This window comes from Austrofundulus limnaeus, unplaced genomic scaffold, assembly GCF_001266775.1.
Source record: "Austrofundulus limnaeus strain Quisiro unplaced genomic scaffold, Austrofundulus_limnaeus-1.0 Scaffold42, whole genome shotgun sequence".
NCBI classification, from domain to species: domain Eukaryota; kingdom Metazoa; phylum Chordata; class Actinopteri; order Cyprinodontiformes; family Rivulidae; genus Austrofundulus; species Austrofundulus limnaeus.
The window spans coordinates 1,527,451-1,545,794 of record NW_013952444.1 but is presented as its reverse complement, the minus strand read 5'-3'; the positions used below and the strand labels follow the sequence as shown (position 1 = coordinate 1,545,794).

Sequence of the window (18,344 nt, the reverse complement as noted above, 5' to 3'; positions counted from 1 at the left end):
CCGAGGTCCCATCAACCACCGTCATTCCATCACTCATCAGCAACATTAAAGTTCCCCCAGAAAAACTGAAAGTTGACAGATTAGTTGACATTTATACATTCAGATTTACTGTTGACTTTCTGCACTTGGTCCATCCTGCAACAAGACACTGAAGATGATTGCTGCTTTTGTTGTCACTTGAAAAAGTTGAGATATTTTGCTAACAGACAAACAAAGATCTTGCACAATCTGTCAGAGCTCAGATATGTGATTTTATATGACTTTATGTAGAGTTTGGTGTGTTTGTTGCTGAGTTATGGCCATGTTGGACCATGTTTTAAATGTTGAAGTGATTGCTTTCTGCAAGTTTCATTGCAATTTATTAAATACTTTATGAAATATTTTCAAAAAACAAATGAGCACAGTCCCACAGGAACAAGCAAAGCAGACCAAGATGATTTTGTTTTGGGTCAAATAAGATGTAAGCTTCAACATTTGAGAAAAGCAACGATCATTTCAGGTGACTTGGTGCTTTATTGGCTTTTATCACATGTGGGCTGAACAAAGCCAAACGGAAGCTAATAAAAAGGATGGATCCCCTATAACCTGAGTCAATACAGAGTCAACAAGTCTGGGCTGTGACAGCTTTATTGAGACCATTCATTCAGAGGAGCAAACCCCGAGCTCTCACACGAGAGACGATGGCGGCCAAATCCCCAAATCCAAAGAAGTGACTTTCCAAATGAACAGGACTGATGAGAAACAGGAGTGTGAAGTACCTGTTTATCTGCATTCATCCGTCTCCATTTATCTCGGTGCAGATAAACAAAAGGAAAGAATAAAAGGAACCTCTTGGTCTCAGATGGCTGTTTGTCTGTGTGTGTGCAGTAACTTATGAACAGGTAGTTCTGATCATTATGAAGAGCCCTGAGGAAATGTTTCAGTCAGGCAGCTTGAAGGCATTTATTTTCTTTAAATCTAAAAAAATATTTTTTTTGTGTCAGTAATTGCTAATGAAAGAATCGAGGAGAAGCACTGTAAATAAACAACAACAAAATTATTTATTTATTCATTTATTTTTTAAATTAAATTTGTTTATTTTTGTGAGTTATATTCAAAGAATAAATGCCATAAAGCATCTCTTATTATGGTAAAAATACAGTTTTATAATGAGATCAAAAAGATCCAGAAAAAACTGACTAAAGGCCAGATGTTTATTAATCTCAGCTGAATTGTGAACTTGGTGCGCAGGATTAAGATTATTTCTCATTTTAAAAATAAATCGGTACGCATAATAGAACATCCTCACATTTAATAAGTTCCCTGAATGAAATCACTTTATTTCTATTGATTTTATTTACATGTGAACCACTTATTTTCAAACCAATCAGTGATTATATCTTCAATTTAATATAATATAATATAATTTCATTTCATTTATTGTTTATTTGTGCATTTGTTTGTGTGTGTGTCAAGTTTTAATTTTTTAAAAAAGAACAAAACATTACAATATTAAGACAATATAAACAAACTTAAAAACAGATCTGGGCTTGAGGAGCCCAGCCCGTGCATTTATGCATTTAAAAACAAGTATTAAATTGTTGAGTTTGACCAAGTTTTAAAACTTTATCATGTTAAGTTTCTGTTCAAGATCCTAACTGCTGTGTTATAAATCCATCTTACAGGCTTAATGGTTGTAGCTGCTGCTTAAAACCAAAAGGTTACACAAAAACTTATAGGATGAAAAAATCATAGAGTGCATAAAACTGTTGGCAGCACGAAGTAAAAACAATCTCTAAATATTAATAATATGAATGTGTGCAAATTGGATTTTGCTACTCTGCTGGCCACCTTAACATCTGATTTTAAATAAGAATCTAAAATGAAACCCATATATTTATTATGGCTCCGCCCACTGGGGGCCATTCTGTTCTCTGTCTGTGTGGCGTCCTTCTGTATTGGGTGGTCTTGTGTGCACGATATCTCCTGAATGAAAATATTTACTTATAAAGGCATAATAAACTCCATTAGGGTGCTCAGTCTGATTAGATTTGGGCATCAAAGGGTCAAAGGTCATTTAGGATGATTGGTAATATAAAACTGGTATTTTTTTCTAATTCCTCAACAGTACAAATAAAATACCTGGTTAGAAAAAGGAAACAAATTATTATTTTCTTATAATACAACCCAAGAGAACTAGACACCATAGTGTCGACTGGTATGCCTCTGCCTGCCCCAGACATGTCTGCCTTTGAAGCTACAACTAGTATAATAAAATGTTAATAATTTTTTTAATTATCATGCTAAATGTTATTAGTTGTAGCTTCAAAGGCAATGTCTGCGGCAGGCAGAGGCATACCAATTGACACTTTGACGACTAGTTCCACCTTGTTAACTTCTGAAACCTGCTCAATATGTTGACCATTATTCCTCAAGTTTAAAACCAAACCAGTGTCATTTCTCCAAGATTTAGCATTTGAGGAAAAACTGAGTTTCAAAGTAAAACATGACTTCACACTTCTGCAATAGACTTGAAGTACTTTAAAGCTCCCCATGATATTTGTAAATTAAATAAATTAAATAGGCCACGATGATTAATATTCCAACAGGTAATAAATGTAAAGTAAATGGTGCCTTTTTTTGAAGACTTCACATTCTGTTTTGCATCATTTTTCATTTGTTGTTCACTCGGTTGTTAACATGAATAACTCACACAAGAAAAAAAAAGAAGAAAACCCAAGCTGTTTCTTAGCAACATAATTAAAAAGGAAAGAGACTTTGAGGATAATCCTAACAGCCTTTTAAGCACAGTTTGCATTAAACATTTTTGTGTCGTTTGAGCTTAACGTATGAGTCACTAACAGCGTGAAAAAGTGAAACATTTTCAAAATGCAATGTCTGGTAACCACTGACAACAAAAAGGTAAAACTAAATAAAAAATAAACTAAATGTAAGTCAGTCCTTTATGTGTTTTAGCCTGCTGTTAGCTTTGTAAGGATTGAAAAAAAAATGGTTTGAGTGAATGAAGACAACAAACTATCTACTTTAAAAGTCTGTTAGGATAAAAGGAAGAAAATAAACTCAATGAGGTCAACCGTACTCAAACAAAATTGAAAGTCTCAAAACATCATGTGCGTTTTTTCTTCTTAATATACCTTTTAATGACAAGTAGCCAAGACCACCATCTATATGTACAGTTGTGTAGACCTGTCTGAGCTGTCCACTGTTCATCGAAACTACAAAACACTAAATCTATAAAGTAAAATATCCTGATTTTAGCAGAACTGGCCTGAAAAGTGTGAAGGAATAAGTCTGAACCAAGTTTTTCTCTCTATTGTCACAGGCAATATGAGCTCTCTGAGCAAATAAAAAGAATGAGAATGCAGCACTTACAAAGACACAGCTGGATTATTGAAAAGCCAGTATTGTGTTTACTGAGACGCGGCTGTTCAAACACATTCTGGAGTCCGGCGCCTCTCAAATTGGGTTCAGAGACACGCAGACAGAGCAGCAGACTCTTTTCAGCTCCTCCTTCGGCTTCTTCAGCTCAGGGCAGACGGTCTGGATCAGAGGGTCAGTGCAGCCAACACCAGAATACTTTATATTTTCATCATTCCTTTTGAATTTTTTACTTTGTTGGTTTCAATTCAAATATATATTCTATGTGTTCAGTCGTACAATCACACCTTATTTACAAAGAACAGTCCTGAGCTGAAGTTTTGAAATAGAGTTCATCCGGTGTTCTCCTGGAACTTTATGATTGTGAAAAAAAAAAAGATTTGTTATACTTGAAATTTCTATCAAATGTTGCACAATCTACCAAGACATCTCCCTCATTAATCTTACAATAATGAGGGAGTTTGCTGAACAATTACCTTCTGTTCCATTGTGCACAGAATACTATTTACAGCCAGAAAATTAATATCCAGATCTCATCGTGGCTGTCTTATCATCTTACATTAGTTATGTTTATGCTGGAGAAACGACTTCCTGAATAGACAGAAGATTATTTTCTTTTATCTCATCAAGGCATCGGCTTGTGTGATTTGACTTAAATTAGAATTTCTCAAATCCTGAATAAATAACTTTTTTTCTTACCTCCTTAATGAGTTTTGATCACAGCTAATTCTGTTGTTTTCTAATTTAAAAAGTTTGGCTGTTCATTAAAAGTGAAAAAGAAAAAAAAACTAAACTTGTTTGTCTTTGACTTTTTTGAGTTACTTGACAGGTTTATCCAACGTTGGTGTTGATATTACATTAAAATCTTGGCAGCAAAAAATAGTTCCCTTCATCTGTGTGAAAATTTATTTGCACACAAATGCCAAGAAAGTGGGTTGAAAAACAAAATAAATAAAACTTATATTATGTTTTACTAAATGATTAGCAAAGTTTTAAATAAAGGCTTTTTACAAACTGTTAGAACTTGGAATATGTGTTGAAAATAGCTCATATCAAATTTTAGCTCAATATCTGTAAAAATGACAAAGTTGGAGGCATTTTTATTTTGGCAAATGTCAACTCACTGCAGCGACCATCTGAAACTGTGATGATGTCAAAATTTAATCACTTGTAGATGTGTCTCTAATGATTATTTTCTTAGTTTTATGACAAATTGTCTTTTGGTTTTGGAGATATTTTACTAACAGACAGACATCCACACACACAGTCGCAGGCAGTCACATAAATGATCATAGGTAACACTGTTTAGACTAGCGCTTCTCAAATAGTGGGGTGTGCACCCGTCATGAGGTGTCAGGGGGGTTGTGAGTTAAAAAAATACTACCAGTAATTTATTTTCCTTTTTAAGAATTCATTGGCCTTGAAGAAGAAGCACCAAAGAAATCCAGATACAGCATGTATCTTGTAGTATTTTTTCCCTTCATATAATGATTCAGTGCAGCAAAATAAATAAATTTAAAAGGTAAAATATAATAATACTGCTTTATGTAATGCAATGCTTCCCTATACTATTATTAGTTGATTATATGCAGAAAGACATGCAGTGGTGTGTAAAGATAAATAATAAATATTACCAGGTTCTCAATAGTATTTCATTTCGTGTGGGTGGGGGCGGTGGTTGAAAAAAATTAAGTTCCCTTGGGGAGCACGACAGAAAAATAATTAAGAACCACTGGTTTAGACTTCGTGTATTTCTTTTTTTTTCCTACCACTTCAGTAGAAAGCAGTACTAAATATCTGAATATTAGTATCTTAGCTTCTTYATCATCAGTGGTTTTTTATTTTATTTTAGATGGACAAGAAAGACTTCGTGTATTTCAAGGAACTGGAAGTTGGCAGGAATTTATCCATAAGGCATTGAAAACTTTAAAGTGCCCATGAGATCAAAATGTTGTTACAAATATGAATGCATTTTTAGAAAGATGACACTGATAACATGTTGCAAATAAAAAGTCACACCACTGACACGAACAGCTGTTGAGCTATTTGCATGAGCCAACAGGAAGTGATGTAAAAGGGGGAATGTCTGCCTGTGAACAGTGCATTGCCACAATGGCTAACAACAGACTGTAGAGAAGAATCTGATGTTTCCTTAGATAATTTTGAGTCACTATCAAAGATGAAGAAAAGTCAGAGTTCAAACAATATTGTTTTAAAAAAGAACAGAGTTCCCCTTTTTCAAATAATCCTCTTTGATGTCACTTCCTGTTTCACTTCTGCTGAGCCCAGTTCAAAGGAAAATAAGCCAGTTATGTGACAAAATGGGTAAAATTGTGTGTATTTTGCCACATTTATTAAATATTTAAATACTTTAAATACTGACTGCGTGATTGAAGTACAGTATATGCATGTCACTGACACTTTAAGCATACACATTAGCATCTATAAAAACAATACAAAACAAAAAACTGGCAAATTCATCTTTTTCTAAAAGATAAAAAAAGATCACTCTCTTAATGAAAACAATACTTTTATTTGGTTATGAATAACATCTTATTTACACAAATAAATATTTAAACTACAAATAGCTCATAAATCATAAGAGTAGCTCAGGAGTAGGATGGGATGGTGTGCAAACACAAAATGCACACATACACAATAAAATGCCTTTCGGATATCCAACATTCATGCACGAGAGGTGTTACGTTTGGGCCCACAGAACATACAACACTGAACAAGCCATACAAACTGCTGCTTATATCACAAAAAAAAAGCTGATATCTTTGAAGTATTAAGTTAAAGGCAGTCTGACTTTGACTTAGAACTTCAAGATATTCCAAGATGGCCAAGAATCTCCACAGACATAAAAAGGCATGGTACATTAACTGTACAGGTGCATTATGGTCCACGTTTCTCATTGTCTTGTACAAGGTCAAGTGCAAAACTTGTGAAACAATAATAAAAAAAGAGTACAAAGACAAATTTGAAAGCTAAGGCAGTGAAAAGCAGGACTAAATGAGGTGATCATGATGAAATAAACGGTGAGGAATGAAAACAAGAACGAACAAATAATGAAAGCAGTCCAAACGTGAATAAATCAGAGGAGATGAATAAATGTGCAAACTGCCCGAGAAAACCATTATTATTCAGAACAGTAAATCTATTTTTTGTCATTTCTGAGAAAAAAAGAAGCTTTTGAAATGACTCAAATTACACTTCCAGGTGTCAAGAAGTTGCAACATTAAACGATCATTATTTAATCGGAAATGAGTTTGCAGAAAGCTTTGAAATCCTCTCAATTCATGTCCGTATTGTGCTGTCACTTATTTAAACAACAGAAGTTTGTTTCTTTTTTGTATACAAATTAAGTTAAGTAAGCAGATTTCTTTACATAAATGGTAAAAAAAACAAACAAACAAACAAAAATGAACATTAAAATGGAATAAATTAACACCTCAATGTTTAGGCACAACCTTTGATTTTTCCCACGTTTCCTACATTTTTGAACAGTGTATTCCTTCTTTAAGAGTCATCTTCAGTTTTAATTATATGGAAAAGTGTAACGTTGAACAGCACCTGGTGGCCATTGTTCCAGCCGTAAAGAGCTCGGTCCCTGGCGTTGTAATCCAACATGGACATGTGGAAGTACTGGTTGTGGAAGGGGATGTCTGTGTATTCGTACGTGGATGTTTTGGTGGAGTAGGCGTAGTACACCTTGGCCCCGGTCAGGTGGGAGTTGGTGATGTAGAGCGTTCCGCAGATCATGAACGACTCACCGGCATTCCTCTTGGAGTACTCCGTGTTCCACGTGTTGAGGATCTGGAGCGTGTCCGGGTTCAGCTTGCTGATGACGATGTTCCCCGCGTTCTGGTTGGTCGCGTACACGCCCCACAGGCCCAGCTCGTCGGCCATCAGGTCAATGTCCGAGAACCCCCCCCAGGTGTATGGGTACACGTTGTGGAAGCCCGCCGACTCCAGCGCCCTCTGCGTGACCACGCGGCCCGTCTCGAAGCTATACCGGACGATGATGTTGCTCTGCATCTTGTTGTAGTACAGCGAGCCGTTGTACACCACGTGGTCGGTTCCGGCCCATTTGAAAGGCAGATTGTAGGTTCTGGATTCAACTCCTGCCACAAAGTCAGTGATGGATTTGTACTCTTTGACGATTTTGTTGTTGGTATAGCTGTCCATGTACCAAACCTGTGAACAAAAACACACAAACAAAACACCAGGATTCAATTTCTGCTTCCAAGACAACATCTTTTAGCTGTTGGTCGTTAACACGTCGAACCCTGCCTGGGTAATTGTTGGTCTCTGTCAGCTTCTGCTTTAATTAACTGTCTTCAACACACAGTTGTCAGATTTGTGGTCAGAAGTAAAGAAGCTGGGAGCTCATCCTGCAGGTCAGTTAAAGTGTTGAGCCAAGTTCAGAAAGGGTTTAGGAGAATCAAACATCTATGCTGCCTAAAAGGGATCCCTGATTAGTTGTAACATTAGACTTTATTTGATAAACATTTATTTTAACTGTAAAATAAAGACTGTAAAAATACTGTAGGCTGTTTAGATTTGTAAATTTTGAAAAATATATTTTTATAGGGACGGGGCCATTTTATTCACACACAAAGCATTCTGGGTAAATGATGACGTGGGTAGGTCCTCGGTGCGAGGCTGCTAGCGAGCTATATCCACCCTGAAGGTTAATCTTGGACAATATCTGATGATCGACTCTTAAATGAAACCAGAGAGCGTTGACAGAGAGGAGAAGGTAGAAATGACTCAGCCTGTAACTGAAAATGTGGATGGAGGACAACAGAGCTGCTTCATGGAAGAAGAACCTCAGCTTAGCCTGTTAATCTTAGTGCTAGCACCCATGCTATATTGCCTTATATGTATTAGCTTGGTGCTAGCATGACAAACAAGCTAAACTGAGGTCCTCCATCCATATTTTCAATTGTAGGCTGAGTCATTTTTGCGTTCCCCTCTCTGTCATGTGGAAGGAGGACCTCAGTGATGAGAAGAGAATGTGTAGCGCCGAGCTAATACATATATATGGTGATAGCGTCGGGGCTAATGCTAAAGCTAACAAGCTAAGCTGAGGTTCTTCTTCCACGAAGCAGCTCTGTTATCCTCCATCCATATTTTCAGTTCCAGGCTGAGTCATTTCTACCTTCTCCTCTCTGTCAGCGCTCTCTGGTTTCATTTAAAAGAGTCGATCGTCAGTTATTGTCCAAGATTAACCTTCAGGGTGGATATAGCTCGCTAGCAGCCTCACACCGAGGACCTATCCACGTCATCATTTACCCAGAATGCTTTGCATGTAAATAATATGGCCCCGTCCGTGAAATACTTTTTTAAACTTTTAGTTTAAAAATTACAAAAACAAAACATCCTACAGTATTTTTACAGTCTTTATTTTACAATTAAAATATAGGTTTATCAAATAAAGTCTAATGTTACAACTAATCGGGGATCCCTTTAACAACAAGTCTAAGCAGTTTACTGTTAATCACTAGTGCTTGGTTCACACGGCAAGATAATTAGGCCAATTTTGGCCTGATTTAGCCCTCCTGATGATCTTAAAGGGTCACAATTATGCAAAATTAGCTTTGGAGCTCTATATCATGTTTTAATGTCATCAAAAACATCTCCAAAGTGTTGCTTTGACTCATTCATACACGTTTGAGAAATCCTTGAATTTCCTGTGGCCATGTGGAGCTGCCTAAACACTTGCTGGTACAAAGCTCCGCCTATTTATAACTCCTCCCTTGGGCTCAGTCTGCAGCTGAGCTCCTGCCCCACAGAGCACCCCTCCCCCGAAGCATTGTTGTGGAGACATGCTGAAGCGGGAGTGTTGGAAATGGTAAGAGGTTCTTAAAGAGACAATGGCCAATTCCAAGGCCGTTAGATAGACTATGTATGCAAAGTCAAATTTATTTTTGATATATACAGCATTTTGGATGCTCGGATTATGGTGATGTCTCTAAAGATAATCTCAAGAGGTATTCCTGCCAATGTGTGGTGAGTTAAGAGTGATTTAGTCTGGATGTTTTTACTGTGTTGTCTTTGCACCACACACTGTAGGACCAAACCCGTTAGATGTATACTATTTTATCGTCATGTGTGGGGGTCTCTCAGGTTTTGAAAATCAGCCAATAATTTTAAAATCTTGCCGTGTGAACCAGGCATAACCACTTAGTTTGATATGAAGACTGGTCCGCATTACCCTAACTGGGATTTTCTTGACATTGTCACATAACATGCAGTAAAATATGCTTCTTCTCAGCTTTTCATTGCCCTCTTTTCCTCTACAGACTCTGTTTTAACTTCACAGACTGAGTGAAGTTTCAGCAACACAGATAAACTCCTTCCCTCTTTGTGCTTGTGATTAATTGGTTAAACTGAATAAATGGAGCAGATGGTTTGTGTAAAGTAACTGACAAGTGAAGAGAATTGTAAAGAAAGGGGTCCATTGACAGCATCACAATCTATTCCAGAGAATAAAGATGCTCAACGATTCCTTATTTACATAATAATACACAGTTTGCAAATATTGATTGAAATACTTGTGACTTGTGTTTTTTTATGTGCAGAAATTGCAAACAACTATTTTTTTTTAAACGGGAGTCTGACAGTATGCTCTGCTGTAGAGATGAAGTTGTTTTCACCCACAGGCAGTGAGTCAGCAGTTTGCAGAGTTCTCCTGTCACAGTTTCATACCAGCTCAGCTCAGAACCTCAGCTCAGGCAATATTTAAAACAGGGACCTGTTACTGGAACTACTGAAAATAGAAAAATAGCCAGTTTTACTCCACTGTCTTGTATCAAGTGTCAAAAATGCACCAACATAGCCCAGTTGTAGATACAGTGGTTTGCAAAAGTATTCATACCCCTTGAACTTTTCCATATTTTGTCACATTACAACCACAAACATAAATATATTTCACTGGAATTTAATGTGAAAGACCAACACAAAGTGGTATACAATTGTGAAGTGGAAGCAAAATTTTACATGAATCAAAACATTTTTTACAAATAAAAAACTGAAAAGTGCGACGTGCAAAAGTATTCAGCCCCCTTTTCCCTGAGTGCAACCAATTGCATTCAGAAGTTGTCTGATGACTGCTAATGACTCAAAAGGGTCCACCTGTGTGTAATCTAATCTCAGTACAAATACAGCTGCTCCGTGATGGCCTCAGATGTTGGTTAAGAGAATATTGGGGAGCAAACAGCATCATGAAGTCCAAAGAACACACCAGACAGGTTAGGAATATGGTTTTGGAGAAGTTTAAAGCAGGCTTAGGTTATAAAAAGATTTCCCAAGCTTTGAACATCTCACGGAGCACTGTTCAATCCATCATCCGGAAATGGAAAGAGTATGGCACCACAGTAAACCTGCCAAGACAAGGCCGTCCACCTAAACTTACAGGCCGAACAAGGAGATCACTGATCAGAGAGGCAGCCAAGAGGCCCATGGTGACTCTGGATGAAATGCAGAGAGCCACAGCTCAGGTGGGGGAAACTGTCCACAGGACAAAAATTAGTCGTGCACTACACAAATGTGGTCTTTATGGAAGGGTGGCAAGGAGAAAGCCATTGTTAAAAGAAAACCATAAGAAGTCCCGTTTGCAGTTTGCCAGAAGCCATGTTGAAGACACAGCAAACATGTGGAAGAAGGTGCTTTGGTCAGACGAGACCAAAATTGAACTTTTTGGCCACAATGCAAAACGCTATGTGTGGCGGAGAAAGAACACTGCACATCACTCTGAAAACACCATCCCCACTGTCAAATATGGTGGTGGCAGCATCATGCTCTGGGGGTGCTTCTCTTCAGCAGGGACCGGGAAGTTGGTCAAAGTTGATGGGAAGATGGATGGAGCCAAATACAGGGCAATCTTGGAAGAAAACCTGTTGGAGTCAGCAAAAGATTTGAGACTGGGGCGGAGGTTCACCTTCCAGCAGGACAACGACCCTAAACATAAAGCCAAAGCTACAATGGAGTGGTTTAAAAAAAAGAATATTCATGTGTTAGAATGGCCCAGTCAAAGTCCAGACCTAAACCCAATTGAGAATTTGTGGCAAGATCTCAAAACTGCTGTTCACAAACGCTCTCCATCCAATCTGACTGAGCTTGAGCTGTTTTGCAAGGAGGAATGGGCAAGAATTGCAGTCACTAGATGTGCAAAGCTGGTGGAGACATACCCTAAAAGACTTGCAGCTGTAATTGCAGCAAAAGGTGGCTCCACAAAGTATTGACTCAGGGGGGCTGAATAATTTTGCACATTGCACTTTTCAGTTTTTTATTTGTAAAAAATGTTTTGATTCATGTAAAATTTTGCTTCCACTTCACAATTGTATACCACTTTGTGTTGGTCTTTCACATTAAATTCCAGTGAAATATATTTATGTTTGTGGTTGTAATGTGACAAAATATGGAAAAGTTCAAGGGGTATGAATACTTTTGCAAACCACTGTATATTTTAAAATAAATCGTTGTTACTACCTTAAAAATATATCCTTTGAACACATCCTGAAGCAATTTTAATGCAAATATTAGTCCTCTAATAACTAACAATTTCTACAATAGATTAGTTTAATTAAAAATAAATATTTAAAGGCTACTAAAAGAGTAACTGATCATGAGTAAAACTGTGTACAATCTAATAATACTCGGTGTAAAAGAAGCTTTTTATCTGCTCACCCTGTTATTTTTAGGAGAAGCAAGAGGATCAGTCATCCAGGCTCCAAATCTGGTCCCTGAAGTTTTCACAGTCAGTGGCCCTGTGATCTTCATCAGCTTGCCACATGCTGTAAACACATCACACACCATCTGATCTTATAACAAGAATACACCCAAAGTGTTGGATTGTTTGAATTGGGTGTAAACAAAAACAGCTTGAAGATGCCCAAACTGCACTTTTCTCTACTTTTATAGAAAAAAGGCAGCACAATACGCAAGTGCATTTTAGTGTTCATGATTTAATATTTAAATAGCACCTAATTATATTTACAGAAGCTTTAATAGTGCTAAAAAAACAAAGACACGAGTTTTTAAGTTTTATGCATTGACATGCTCATTTACCGATTCAAAATTTCTGCTTGACACAATCAGTCCTCACAAGCTTTGAAAGCTCCACAACCATTTTTTATTGTAAAGCACCAGTTTTTTTTGTTTGTTTTATGTTGAAACTTTGACAGTAATGGTCCTGACTTATCAACAAGCTGCTGGGAAATTGAAGCTCGGGCTTTATAAACCTTTAAACAAAGGCAAGGCGACTTCGAAGGCCAAATTGATTCTTTTATGCGGGCTAAACCTCGATGGGTGGAGTAATGTAATGACAGCTTCTTACCCTCAAACTGCAAATGTTGAAGATAAAAAAAATCACTTTGAGAAAGGCTGAGATGTCCTTCTTTTGTGAACATTTCACACTGGTGTATCCATAGATTGAAATAATACATTCAAATGAATAAACATTCTGACTTAGGACTTTATAATAATGGGACTTTACCCAAACAAAGATCACTTGTTTCTACACCCAACAAACAGACATGTGAGACTCACTGAGTTTGTTCATGCAGCTGTGGAGTCTGTTCTCCAGACTTAGGACCCTCTGCTGCAGCTCCTCATAGTCGTAGGCTCCCATCTCCTCCTGGATACCCATTAACACCCCGGAAAGGTTCCTGATCTCCTCTTTGAACTGGGAGATGAGCTTGGCGTCGGTCTTGTACTGCTCCAGGACAGGAATCAGAGGCTGCAGCGATTCCATTTTCCCCTTCAGCTCCTAAAACAGGTTGAAATAAAATTAGAAGGAAACTTGTATTTATTTAAAAGTGTTAGATCTTGGCGTATTAAATAATTTTCTGCATAATACGGCAATTTTAGATTCATTGCTAATAGACTTTTTCTTTTTTTTTTTCAAATCGCCCTGTTAAATGAGATAAAGTTGGGTCTGTTGTTCAGTTTGATGAAAAATAAAAACAATGCATGGCCTTTTATTGGCAGAAGCAGATGTTAAATCGTAAGCAAAATCACAAAAAAGGGAGAATTTCAGTATAAATTGATACAATTTAAAAAAATTCTGTAATTTCTGTGCTAGACGAAGCACAGCCTAATAAACAATGTGAGTAAATTGAAATCATACAAATTTATGATTGCTTTAGTTTGAGTCCCTCACAGGCTCAAACTGTAGCGACAGGAAGCACATCCAGTAAAACTGCCTGGTTTTATTGATTTCTGCTGGTGTGAGCTGTAGTTGTGTTTGGTGACCCACGCTACAGGATGTTTAGTATCACTTCAAAACCCAGCTGAGTTTCTTCTCTGCATGTCTAGTTTATATTCATGCTCCCTGGTTTCCTCCTACAAACTAAAACAAGCATGTTAGGTATTTCAGTAAATCTAAATTGTTAGGTGCAAGTGACAGTATGAGTAGTCGTCTCATCTGTGACTATGTGGTCCTGTGATGGACTGAGACATGTCCGGCGTGTACTCCACCTCTCACACAAGGCATTTTTGCAATGTAAAGCACGCCTCTGCCCGCCCCGGCTCCAAACGACCCAACCTTACTTTTCTCCAGCCTGGGTTGTGGTTGCGTTGAGAAGAAAGACGTGCAATCTTTTTTTTTTTACTTACGACAAAACAATTATGGACTACACTAAACTTTAAGGAAAAGTATTGAATACGGAACTGGATCATCCAACAGTATGGTGCTTAAGCTGACAGATAACAGTAAGCTAATGCTAGCTTTTTGTTAGCTTATTTTTGGTAGCCTGCTACTGTTGTTTGGTTAAACTTGTGTGGAAAAGAAATAAACGTTACAGTTGCTGCAAAATGATTCACGTGAAGTTACTCTCATCTGTGTGATGTAACTTTCCCGGTTAGTGAACCAATCAATGAGCAGCAATAACTCATGTAAAAGCCCAGCCTATTGGAAGCACATGGCTAACACAAAAACGCCAAATTTGGGTTTGAACCCTGGTCAAGCTGGACTGGGCTGTGTAATGGAAAAATACCCTCAGTGATGCTGGATATAGGCACCAGTGTGAACCTGAAAAATGATTAGTGCATACAAGTGCAAAATATATAAATATGCTTTTGAGAAAGAAATGACCTCCAGGAGCTAAAATTTTCTCTTTAGTCACTTTTGTATAAAACGTTTTGCCTCTGTATAGATCAAACAAAACTTAAAATATCCAAATGTTTTTTTTTTTTTTGTTTTAGAAGTTGTTCTGGTTCGGCCAGTGGAAGACCAGGAATAATCTGGCCCTGAGGTTCATCCAATCACATGCCTCCCGTGAATCCCTCACCGGGCCTCTTTCTGATGTTTCTCCTTGAGTTCAACATCAAACAGAAAGCGTACCTGAAAGTTTTTGTTGACGAGCGTCTTCCTGTCCGCCTCGATCTGACGAAACTTTGAGCGCAGTCCTTTGATCTGGCTCTCCATCCTCATGATGTACTGAAAGTCTCTCTGTGTCCGCAGGTTCAGCACCTCGATTGACTGTGACATGTTCTGCACCTTTTGAAAAGAATGAGATGGTGCAGGATTGATTTTCCCATCCACCAGCAAATTAAAGCGTCCTTGTTCAGCCCATTTTGTTGCCCACTTTGCTCTAACTTCCCGCGGAACGAATCGACATTTTGACCTCCAACGTGATTGTCTTTCAGCAAACCAGCAGGATGTTGTAACTTCAAATCTATTTTACATGCACGCAAGATTGTTCTGTGGTAGACATCTTATCCTGTTTGCTCGTTTTTGAGGGTACAGTTTACAAAAAAATGTATTTTATTTTTTAAATGTTGCTTTTGATAACAATTTTTAAAGACAAGATTAGATTCGGACGCCTGGCGGCAGCTTTTTATGCTTCAACAAAAGCTCCTTGGATTTGTAGGGCATGTGAACAAGAAGAAATGCTATCCTTTCTCTCCTCTCTTTGCCTCTAATTGTAACAAACCAACATAACTGGAGCACATCAGAGACAAAGTGGCACAACACTCATACATTGTGTTCTTTCCTGACGCTGGTAGACGGATCCTGAAATGGCCTTACTGATACCCCGAGGCAGCTTAGTACATTAGTGTCAAAAGGGCCCTGTAAATGATAGAGAACATGCATTGGCATACAACCAGCCAATGTAGGCTACAGTAATATTTTCCCACACAGTGTATGACATACTCACTGAAGAAAGAGACTCCTGTGCTATGATTTTTCTTCACTAAATCACCACAGCCATGATAAAACCACATTTTATGTCTCTATTGAATCTTTTTTATACATACTGGGAGGTTCTGTTTACTTTTAAGATGAGGCTTAAGACTTTCCTTTTTTAAATCTTAGGGCTAGTATTGGTTTCCTGAGTTATTTCTCAGTTATGCTGCTTTAGGGTTAGACTGCTGCAGGACATACTAACCACTCTCTCTACTCTCTTTCTTTGCACATGCAGTTACTGCTGGCGTTGGCTTTTTTTTCCCCCTGCTTGTTTTCCTATAGAATCTACACTTTGTCCTCTCAAACCCCAGAGAGCTGAGGATGATAGCTGCTCATCCTGAGTCTACAGCATGGGTGTCCAATCATGCACCTCCAGGGTATCCAGAAGTGTCAAAACTATCCACATTCATTACTTAAGTAGAAGAATAGATACTAGGGATGCACGATATGTCAGCATTAACATCGGTATCAGCCAAAGTTGGTCTTTTTTTTTCAGAATATTGGTATCAGTCCGATGTGTATTACTGGTCTGATATAGATTTCTCACTTTTTAACCTTGTGTTTCTGTAATGGGAGGGGAGATGGTTGGTCGGGCGGTATCTGTTGGATCATGATAGTGTTAATGATGCTGTGCAGCCAAGAATAACTGAAGGAGACAGCCATGTCAGCATTCTGGTTGTTTTTTGTAATATATGTATATAAATAATTGTGTGTAATATTGGGAAGTATTGGTTATCGGCCATAACACCAATAATAATATCGGATATCGATATCGGTTGAAATTCTCATAATGGTGCATCCCTAATAAATACTAGGGTTAAGACATCTTTGGAAGTAAAATTGTCAACTCAAGCTTTTTACTCATTTAAAAGTGTAAAAGTACTGGTTTTAAAACTACTTGAAGCATAAAAGTAAAAGCAATGTAAGGACAAAAAACATTAAGGAGAAAACCTCAGCCTGGCCATGGGGGTGTTTACAACCCCACCTCCACAAAAAATAAATAAATAATAATTCCAAAGGCAATAATGAAAATATAATAAAAAGGTAATATTGAAAAGTATGAGATGCACTCTTCTACCTGTTTCAGCTGCACATCTCTCTGCCACGCTCATCTTTATACTTGGCTACATGCTATACATCTGCTGTGTCGTGCTGGAGTTTGATTTGTGTCCTGCAGGTGTGATGGATTGCACAAACCAATAGGGTGTCAGAATGGTATATACTTCTTATCCGACCAGAATTAATTTCACTCTGTGCAGGAGGCCCAATATATCTGGACAGTTTTATTGTTTTCACAAACCAGTGAGTAGGAGAAACCTGTTGTGGTCAAGAGGTCATGTCAGGGTCATTCATGCAACACCAGAATAAATGAAGTCCTTTTTGCAGTTTTTTAAAAGTAAGGAGTATAAATAAAAAAATGGCTGAAAAATAATTACTCCAGTGCAGTATAGGTTACCAAAATTTATACTTAAGTAAGGCTATAAAGTAGTTTTTACTTTGTCATTTGCTGAAACACGGGTGTAAATCGAGGGCCACTATCCTGAATTCTTTACTTATTTTCCTGCCTCAACAGCCTGTTACTCACCCATCCATTCAAATCAGATGTGCTGGAGCAGAGAATTCTCTAACTCATGCAGGATAGTGGCACCCTGTGCTAGAAGGTTCTTACTGTAAAAATAAACTTTTTTATGTTGCTGCTCAGTGTTGAAGATTTGCACCCGCTTCGGATGTTATATCCATTAAATGGACGTTATTAGCCGTTATCAGTCCCATAGAATGTCAGATTGTCATCTGGTTAATATGAGGCATAAAGCCGCTAAGGTTAATTTTAGAGAAAATGACATGGGCAACGATAAAGTAGACGGGACTCTGGCAGTAGCAGATTGTTGCATTTCAACATATATGGCACTGGTAACCCACTAGGGGGCACTGTTGGGACAGTCTGAAGCCATTCTATGGGACTGATAACCGCTAATAACGTCCATTTAATGGATTGATAACATTTGAACCGGCTGAGATTTGACGCAGTCTGCTAGCATCTTTGATTGACAACCTTTTATTAAAATGACGTTTCATTGTATAAAGTGAGTTTTATTGTTTTGTATTATAGTTACATTAGAAGTGTATTACTTGTGTACTAATGTAGGAGCTGCGCCCGCATTGGTCACTGGCAATAGAAAGCCCTTGACCAGAATGGGTCATAGGTCACCTTCTAGAAGGATGCCAAATCATCATCATCATCATCATCATCATCATCATCATCATCATCATCATCATCATCATCATCATCATCATCATCGTCGTCGTTATCATCATCATCAAATCATTATAATAAATAGAATTGTTGTTTTTAAAAAAGTAGAATACCTTTTGTTGTAAAATGGTACTATATATGTAAATAAACTGAGTTTAAGATTTTCCTCACAGTTCAACTTTTAACATTTGGCAGTTGCATTAGTTGCAGAAAAAAAGAAAAAAATTTAAAAAAGGGAAAAAAAGGTAGGACTCAGCCATATTATGTTGGGATGAGGAGCATTCTCATCTTCTCAAGCTGTCATTCAGCTGATGTCATCCATGTAATAAATGCAGAAGTGAAAATATGGACCAGGCTGGTGCAATCTCTTGAGGGATTATGGAAACAAAGTGCCACGATTGAAACCTGACGTGATGTTTGTGTGAATTTACGTGCGCTGTCAGCTTTTTTTTACAAGTGTGTGTGTGTGTGAGAGAGAGAGAGAGAGAGAGAGAGAGAGAGAGAGAGAGAGAG

The 18,344-nt window shown here is 37.7% G+C and overlaps 1 protein-coding gene across 1 annotated transcript in view; it reads right to left on the bottom strand.

The window, feature by feature from the left end:
- Positions 1 to 5,891: 5,891 nt before the first annotated feature.
- LOC106516902 (noelin-3) overlaps positions 5,892 to 18,344 on the bottom strand; it is a 15,627-nt gene continuing 3,174 nt past the window's right edge. The window contains exons 3-6 of the mRNA XM_014007492.1: positions 14,732 to 14,887; positions 12,937 to 13,156; positions 12,076 to 12,182; positions 5,892 to 7,578 (exon numbers count right to left, since the gene is read on the bottom strand). Coding sequence (XP_013862946.1) covers positions 6,901 to 7,578; positions 12,076 to 12,182; positions 12,937 to 13,156; positions 14,732 to 14,887 — 1,161 coding nt within the window. The 3' untranslated portion in view covers positions 5,892 to 6,900. The remainder of the gene's footprint in view (positions 7,579 to 12,075; positions 12,183 to 12,936; positions 13,157 to 14,731; positions 14,888 to 18,344) is intronic.